Source organism: Rhea pennata, chromosome 27 (assembly GCF_028389875.1).
Source record: "Rhea pennata isolate bPtePen1 chromosome 27, bPtePen1.pri, whole genome shotgun sequence".
Taxonomy (NCBI): Eukaryota; Metazoa; Chordata; class Aves; order Rheiformes; family Rheidae; genus Rhea; species Rhea pennata.
This window is the reverse complement of record NC_084689.1, coordinates 2,572,783-2,581,709: the sequence shown is the minus strand read 5'-3', so window position 1 is coordinate 2,581,709 and position 8,927 is coordinate 2,572,783. Positions and strand designations below refer to the sequence as shown.

The 8,927-nt window shown below is 44.8% G+C and overlaps 1 protein-coding gene across 1 annotated transcript; it reads right to left on the bottom strand.

The window, feature by feature from the left end:
* Positions 1–134: 134 nt before the first annotated feature.
* On the bottom strand, positions 135–8,289 carry SLC35E1 (solute carrier family 35 member E1). The gene is made up of 6 exons (XM_062596387.1): positions 7,844–8,289; positions 6,901–6,971; positions 6,251–6,388; positions 5,391–5,516; positions 4,640–4,885; positions 135–4,148 (listed from the first exon to the last, which is right to left on the bottom strand). The coding sequence occupies exons 1-6, from the start codon at positions 8,235–8,237 to the stop codon at positions 3,915–3,917; spliced, it is 1,209 nt and encodes a 402-aa protein (XP_062452371.1). The 5' UTR covers positions 8,238–8,289; the 3' UTR covers positions 135–3,914.
* Between the last annotated feature and the right edge of the window lie 638 nt (positions 8,290–8,927).

Below are 8,927 nucleotides of genomic sequence, written 5' to 3'. Positions count from 1 at the left end.
ACTTGACTATCTACATAAAACATCTGCAATCTCAGGATTTACAGATTGCTTTACCAGCTCATACCATCACCACAAAAGTATCTCAGAATTATTTTTAACCGTTTACAGTATGTTTCAGAAATGGAAGCCTTAGAAAAACAAAACTCCTTTTATTTATATTGCACCTTTTTCACAAATAGTGACATGGCAGAATTCTTTTCTGCTTTAAAATGCTACATCAGAAAAATGCAGCTTAGAATACACATTAGAAAGAAAAGGTCTTGAGTTTCAGGAATCAGCATGAGTTCACCCAAAATTCCCAACACTAGTTTTACAAATCACCGCACTCCTAAGTATTGCCTCAATTTTATTTGGTATTTAGGTATCAAAAAAAAAGGGAGGAGGATTTTACAAAATGGAAAAGATGTTCTAATGACTACAGAGTACTAAAATTGAGTCTGAAGGTGAAACATTTTCAAGAGATCTTCAAAGAGCATCAAATACTTTGAAGAGCTATTAACAAAAAAAACTACATGTAGTAGGGAGAAATTGGTTTCTCTCACACTGATATTTCTAGAACTACCCAGGACTGTTTTGGGAAGAATTTCCCCAGTTTTGTGATACATTTACATGTATGTTATAAATGCACAGTGAAAATTAAAACATTTCTAAGGATACCAACAATAGTGTCCTGACACTAGTTATGGCATCCAAATCAGGCTAGTTCTAGTCTAAGTAAAACATCCGATAATGCATCACACCCATACAGCAAAACAATAATCTGATTTTTCTCAAATGGCCATTATTACTAATGTATGGCACTCCCAAAATGTCCTGCAAGTAAAAAAAAAAAACAACAACCAAAACCCCAACAAATCAACCCCTTCACTTTAATAACAGGGTCCTTATACACGATTGTCTAGATATGCCCTTTTTATTCCAGTGCTTCCATACTTTCTACAGACCTATGTACATAGTTAAATATGTCATTAATTTACAAACCATGTTAAAAGAAATGTTTCACTTTGCCAAACGATCTTGTAGCTGTCCAAGATCAAAATATAAATTACAAGAATATCAGAAACTTTCTTAACCTGAATGTGGGCAATATTGCTTAAGGACTTAGATTCAGGTATTCAGCAAAACCACTCCTTGTAATCGATTCACTTAACTGATTTAATTATATACTCTATTGTACAAAATTATCCCCATTGACCATAGACCTGATCTAGAAGAGCATGAATGCTGTCAGGCAGTCTCTGGAGAAGTCCAGACCTCACTCTCTGGGTCTTAAATAAGATATCCTATTTTGAGTCAGTTCCCTTTTCCTCTGCACTAAGTACAACAGCTTTGTTTTGGAGATACGGTGAAGCTACAAGCCCAAACTGGACCTGGGGCAAGATGTTTTCAACAGAAAGCCCTCACCTGCGGCCGTACTCCTGCCAGAAGCAGCAGAGTCAAAGACTTGCCACAGTTTTAAGTGTGCAGCACCGGCTTGGAAAGGAGTCGCAAAAAGATCAGGCTACATCTCTTAAAAAATAAGCCATCTACGTTTATTCAATCAAGCCTCTGCTCTGAGTAAGGTGTGTGGAGCTTTATTTATCTTCTAAGGAATAGTTCAAGATGCATACCCAGATGTTAGTGGCACTCATACCAAAAAAAGTTCAGATTAAGTCATAGTACTTCTGCGCATCCCGATGGCCCCCGCTGCTATTGTTTATTAGTGTTTCATCCCCCTTTGAGGTAGGGAAGAATCACTCATTTCCCAAATGGGAAACTGAGGCACAAAGAACAAAATCAAGCCTTTGCAGGAGTCTAACAGGTTACAGGTAGCTCACTTTAAAAGCAGTTGGTCACCTTACTTCGCCCCTCTTAAAAAAAAAAGAAAAAAAAAAAAAAGAGCCCAAATGTCTCATCCTAAAGTCAACAGTCTTTTGCAGAGGTAGAATCTAATCCAAATCCAGAGTCTGCAAGATCCTTTTTACATTTATGCAACAGCACTTAAACATTGAGAAGCAAGCCTTAGAAATACAAATTTTGCACTTTTCCACATTAAAAGAAATATACAAATTAATACTGGAAATGGCAAAAGCAATTTCATATAAACAAATGCTCTTCCTCACAATCTTCTTCCTGTTAATCAAGTTTGGGAATAATTTATTCAGATTTCTAACCTAAATGCCCAAGTTCCATGCCAGCATGAACAGATTCAACTCCAGTGAAGTCAAAGAAGTTCTGCTCACGAACATTAGTAGCATATTTAAACCATCTCTAAAGTTTTAGAAGGACCGTTTCCTCTTTTGGACTGTATCATGGAAGGCAGTCTACATTACTACCTCCACAGACAACCAAAAGAATGAGATCAGGTTGACTTTGCACTTAAAAATAAATTCTTTAGTAACCAGAAAAGAGTCAAATCATCATTTCACTTCAAGGAAACAGTCATTTTAAAAGCATTAAATAAGTAGAGGAGTGTTTTGTACAGCACCACATTATAAATGTTGTCACCAGTATCTAATACCTCTCTAGTAAAAACATAATACATATGCTATCAAAGTCTTACTATACAACAACTTTTCTGTTAAGGAAAGAAGGCCCCTAAAGTCATCTTTGCTAAAGGAGTAATAATAGTCTGGATGAGCAAAACCAACATTCACTTGTCTTCATTCCTTTCATGCACAAATGCAGTATCTGACACCCAACCGTTAACCTGTCTAGAATTAAGTACCTTCATTTATGCTAACTGAATCAGTACTTAATACCCATAAATTATATATTTACTGCTGATTCAAAATACTTTTTCTTAACAATTTACTATTGAAGCTAGAGGAGTTGCAGGAAGAGAGAAGGATATAAAATTTAAGCTCCTTCAGCTGAAAGTAGAAGTCAGGCCAAATGCACGCAGCAGCTCCAACAGTGCTGATTAAGAAAGTTATAAAAACAATTAGGGACTAAAATTACAGACTTAAGAAACAATTAAGAATGATGATTATGCAAATCCATGCATTCCATAAAATATGAATGAAATAAAGGAGCATAATTTGTGCAAAAAAAATGAGAAGAAAACACCTTAAAACTTTGAATTTTTAAGCCAACACAAGACTTTTGTAAGAACAGGTGTGAAGCAAGTGAAAAAAGTATCACATTGTTCCAAACACTTTATTTGTCAAGGTGTTTTCTGTATTGCCAGGGAAGAGCAATGTCTGAAGTTACAGGACTACATTATTCAGAAAACAAGCTCTGTTTTGTTTTGTTATCTACAGCAACTGGGACAACAATGATTTTAGAAAAAAATGGTTCTCTATGCCTGAAAAAATATTATTGAAGGGATCAATCTTTCTACTGTCCACTCAGAAACACTCCTGAAGGCATAGGCATAGAGGTAATTAATACTCACATGAGGTTTCATATTTGCTCAAGATGAATTCAAGTCTACCTGTCTGCAATTGTACATAAGTCATTTCTTCTCAAACTGACAGCTCCTCATAACCAGAAGTGCACATAGTTTCACTTTTCTGAAAATTTTGTCTAAATATCCTTAAAATATATATTAGAGAACAAATTAAGGGTGAAGTTATTCGCATGGAAACAAAGTACTGGCCACAGTTTAGCTGCTAAAACAATAATCAATTGACAGACTCCAAAAAGGAGCAGTGACAGCAGATATTTTACACTGAAGTTTTGTATCTGCATTTCATGACAATCTCTGTACAAGAGCTACACTTTGCATTTAGTTCCAGTGTCAGATCTAAGTATTTCATGTTTAAAGATCTGCTTAGCAGAAGTCAAAGGTCTGTACCGCTTTCACTACACATGCATCTTCCCTTCTGCAAAACCTGCACGATAAAATGGCTTTACATTCACGGATGTACTAAAAGTTTCTGATAATGTTGGGGACACTTTGATATCACAGTCTATACCTGTTTGCCAGGATTCTATATATCAAAACGATTTAAGTTGTAGGTAGTTGGATAGTTTTGTCGATTATACTGGAAGTGGTCTGTTAAGACATTGGCTCGACCATACTGATAGTCTCCATGTTGTGCAAATGCCACAAGTCCATTCTGAGACTTCTCAGGAGTGCTTCGATGCCGGTCCAAATTCACAAGGTCTCCAGTTGTAACTGGAAGGAGCTGCTTCTTTGCCTCTTGATTTGCATCGTATTTTGTCTGGGAAAGAAAGAAAGAATATGTTTTCCTGGAATTATCACCTACGATATTCTATACCTAGAAAAATTATGCACTTTTACAGTTACACCATAATCTGCTTGTTAGAATCTTAAAGTATTTGTGACTCACAGTAAAATTCTCATTCTTCTGATGAGCAAAACAGAGATTTACTGATTTGGCCTAAGAGACTTGAGTATTTCTTTCCCAATATTAATTTCTCAACAAAATATTAAGATCAAAATAAAAATTCACTAGAGAGCTAACAACTGCCCTGACCCAAGCACCTGAATACTTAGCTAAGTACTGAGCTTAGGCAATACCTTCCTCTGCAAGGAAGCTTTATGCCATGCATTCTCCATTTTTATTCTGCTAATTGTCAACTTGTTTTGGAAGAAATGATTCAAAGTTACTAAATACGAGCAGTGCATGAAAATTATTGTTCCATGTGGGTTTCCTGAAAAATAAAACAAAATGCCAAATCCACCACTTACCTTGTTATACAAGAATACCCCTAAGATAGCTGTCATCATTCCAAGGACATTGGTGCTGGTAACTGGATTTCGAAGCATTATAAGAGAAACTGTGATGACCATGATCCTTTTTGTGGCATTTGCAACAGAGTAACTTAATGGGCTGATCAAGTTAAGAATACTGAAGGCAATGACATTCTGGGCAAAATTACAGAATCCACTGATTATAAGCAGCATTAAGGTCCAGGACCAGTGAGACATTGTGCTCTGTCATAAAGACAAACATTACAAGAAAAAAGTTTATCTCAGGCTTCAGATAAGAGACAAAGAAACTTTCATACAGAAACACAGATCTAATATGAGTCATTTCTTACCTGCTTTTTGATAGGAAGAGCATCTGCAATTTGTCTAGAGTTAAGAGGCTTGACGTTACATTGTGCAACTGCTGATTATAAGAAAATATCTCTCTACACACTTGTTACGTGCATTCTAGCATGCAAATAATCTGGAATAACTTTTCAGGGCTCCAGTCTCTAGTTGCTAATTTCTGGGACTTGTGCTGCCACGTAAGCTAAGTCTCCTAATTCGGACACAAACTCTTATGGTAAATGCTATGCTATCTTTTTTATATTATTTTGTGAAACAGTTCATAGATGTTTCGCAACAGTTCCTTCCGTGCTGACATGGAACTACACTGAAATGCACTTTGTTGGTTAAGGTATTTTTTTTTTAATACAGAAGAGATTCCCAAATACATTTGCCAAAGACTTACCAAGTCATTCTCTACTAGAAAGGAGGAAAGATCTACCAAAACCCACGTTGGGATCATGAAGAACACAGCATGACATCCAAGTATGTTCAACAACCGAAGATGATGTATTCGTGAATCTCTTAACACCTGATGAAAAACATCACAAACATCCCCTCTTCTATTACTGCCCACATACCAGAAATTCAGGAGCCACATAACAATTTCAGACAACAAACAGATGTGCTATGAGAATAAGCAAATACTGTTGCAGTGTGAATTTGCTGTAAAGATCACTAAAACAATACAGGTGCCTATTTGAAGAACAATGATTTCTCGACTGGTAAGTCTTTCAGCATTAACATGATGACATTTAACATTAATGATGACATCAACATTAATACATTTACAATGCTCTACAAATGAAAAATATTTTTATGACTAAATGCATTTAAAGACACACATTTTATCTTTGCCTTTCTGTTCCAAAGATTTCAAGTAGTGCCCTGTGTTGACACTGACTACAAAGAAAGGATCTGACACAGCAAGACAAATAGAAGCTTTCAAATGAATCATTAAACTTAAGAACTATCTAACTGTCACCAGAAGCAAAAAAAAAATCCATGCCAAGGAATAAAGAAAAGGCTCAGGATAAACTCCGAGTTCTGGCCAATTTTCAGTATAACACTGCTACACGTAAGAAGAGCTGTAGAAAATGAGCTAACAAAATAGACAAAAATTATTTTGTGATCCTCTGACTATAAAGCACCACTGTAAAAAAACAAAACAAAAACTAAAACTAAAAAAATCTGTACTGGAAAATGCATACTAGCCCTCTGAAAGATGATGTTACTGACCAATAGTAAGAATAGCAGAACTATTACCTTTTTTGAGAAGATGTTCTGGAGTGAAAAACAAAGCGTAGCAGCAAGTGCACTGATGAGTCCCCACATGTCAAACGAAAGTTCAGTGACTGTGGCCAACAGGACACCACTTATGATGGGGATCAGAGATAAATATACCTGAAAGGGAGGCAGAAAAGAAGAGCTGACGTCTAAACGTTTTCATTTTAACCGAGTTCACACATACTGTTGATTTGGGGGGATGGAGAGGAAGAATATAGCAACAGAATCGGGATTCATAGAATCAGTAAGGTTGAAAGGAACCTCTAGAGATCGTCTAGTCCAACCCTCACACGAGTGGCCCGTACGGGGATCGAACCTGCGACCTTGGCATTATTAGCAGTACGCTGGATCAACCTGGCCACTGCTACAGCTTGAGGAGACTAAATGACTCCAATCTACACCAGAACCATCCCAACACAGGCAGGACAGCACGACCTTGCTCACTGCGTTTAGGCAGCGTTTCTTGACGTTTGCAGTTAGGATGAAAGGAACACACAGAAGTTGCACAATCTTGCGGTTACATCACAAAATTCACCCAGGTGACCAAAACCAAAGCTTTCCTCATGCCCGCCAGCAAAGCACAACACAGGCACCAGAAACAGAAAAAACATCAGCAAACCCATCCGCACCTTCGTCGTCTGCTTTTCCTTCATTATGATCCTCGACAGAAGAACGACCCATATCGGCATCGTCGCTTTTACTGAGAACGGGAAGAAAGTTTCAAGGGGGAATCGAAGATCAGCTCGGTCCTGTTACGTGCTCAGGGCAGCCGGGGAGCGTGGCCAGGGGAGGGTGTGCGGAACAGTCCCCACCACCTCGGCCCACGCAGGGCCGTCCCCTGCCGGAACACGGCACCACCACCCCGCACACACACAGGCACTGGGCCCGGGACATGGCACCGGGTCATGTCCAACCCCCAAGCACCCACCGGGCCTGGGACACAGCACCGGCCCCCTCCCCACACACGCACCGGGCCCGGGACACGGCACCGGCCCCCCCCCAAACACGCACCGGGCCCGGGACACAGCACCGGGTCATGTCCAACCCCCAAGCACCCACCGGGCCCGGGACACAGCACCGGCCCCCTCCCCACACACGCACCAGGCCCGGGACACGGCACCAGGTCGTGTCCAACCCCCAAGGACCCACCGGGCCCAGGACACTGCACCGGCCCCCTCCTCACACACGCACCGGGCCCGGGACACGGCACCGGGTCGTGTCCAAACCCCCCACCCCCCCAAGTACCCACCGGGCCCAGGACACAGCACCGGCCCCCTTCCCACACACGCACCGGGCCCGGGACACGGCACCGGGTCGTGTCCAACCCCCAAGGACCCACCGGGCCCAGGACACGGCACCGGCCCCCTCCCCACACACGCACCAGGCCCGGGACACGGCACCGGGTCGTGTCCAAACCCCCCACCCGCCCAAGTACCCACCGGGCGCGGGGCACAGCACCGGCCCCCTCCCCACACACGCACCGGGCCCGGGACACGGCACCGGGTCGTGTCCCCGCCCCCCCCAAGCACCCACCGGGCGCGGGACACGGCCCCAGACCCCGCCGGTCCTCACCTGTGTGCGCGTAGGAGACCGGGACCCGCCAGAGCGAGACGTGGGCGGACACGGAGGCGAAGTACTTGCCGAAGGCGAGCGGCAGGATGTAGCGCGGGTAGGCGCGGGGCGGCAGCTGGGCCGGGCCGGCGGGCGGCACCCGCCAGGCGCGCAGCAGCGGCGGCAGCAGCCCGCACAGCCCCAGGATGTGGAAGAGCGAGACGGTGACGGGCCGCGGGAAGCCGCCGAGCAGCAGCTTGTTCACCACGTTGCCGCCGGCGCTCAGCCCGTACCAGGCGAGGCAGAGCGCAGACACCCGCGCGCCCTCGCGCAGCGCCGGCCCCCGCCCCCGCCGCGCCGTGGCCGCCGCCGCGCCGCCGCCGCCGCCGCCCCCCGCCGCCAGCGGGGCCGCCATGGCTGCCTGCGCCGCCCGGCAGCCGGGCCGACGTCACCGCGCCAGCGCGTCGCTTCCTGGGGGCGAGGCTACGGGGGCCGGCAGGAGGCGGCCCGTCGCGCGTCACTTCCGCTGCGCGGGGCGGCTGTTGGGCCGGGGGGGGGGGGGGGGGGGGCGTTAGCGCCGCGCGCCGGCTCCTGAGGGGCGGGAGGCGCCGCCGCGCTCAGCGTCCGCGCCGGCCCCGCGGCCGCCGCCTGTGTCCCCCCCACCCGCCACCCTCATTTCAGGCCTGTTACCTCTTTAATCCGGAGCCCTCAGCAAACGCCGCTTTGAGCGTTCCTCCCCCTTAGCCTAGCGCAGCCCGGGGCGGGGGTGGGGTGGGGGTCAGGTGAGAGGATGGGTTAAAACAACCCGTTAGACACAAGCCCCGGGAGAACGGGGGTTAACACACGCACCCGGGCTGTTTCCTGAGCCGGTCTCGGAGCCCAAGCAGCCCGTTAGAGAGCAGGCCACAAGGCAGCGCTGCTGCTGGAGGCCGCCTCCAGGCACCAAACCCTCACGTACTCACAGCGACGGTTGCTCCCGGCCTTTGAAACTAGCTCAGGAAACACGCAGTGCTAGGTATATTAAAAGACGGATGAGTACCTGGCAAGGAGGAGAGGGCTCTACTGCCTATTTCTTCCATGCGCTCCTTCAAAAGGCATTTCTATG

Bases quoted from the DNA above. Each gene is read 5' to 3' on its own strand.
- SLC35E1 (XM_062596387.1), bottom strand. From the start codon at position 8,237: ATGGCGGCCCCGCTGGCGGCGGGGGGCGGCGGCGGCGGCGGCGCGGCG. The intron at 5,517-6,250 runs GTAATAGTTCTG...GTTTTTCATCAG, and splicing joins AGAACATCTTCTCAAAAAAG to GTGTTAAGAGATTCACGAAT. The intron at 4,886-5,390 runs GTAAGTCTTTGG...TCTTTATGACAG, and splicing joins TTCTAGTAGAGAATGACTTG to AGCACAATGTCTCACTGGTC.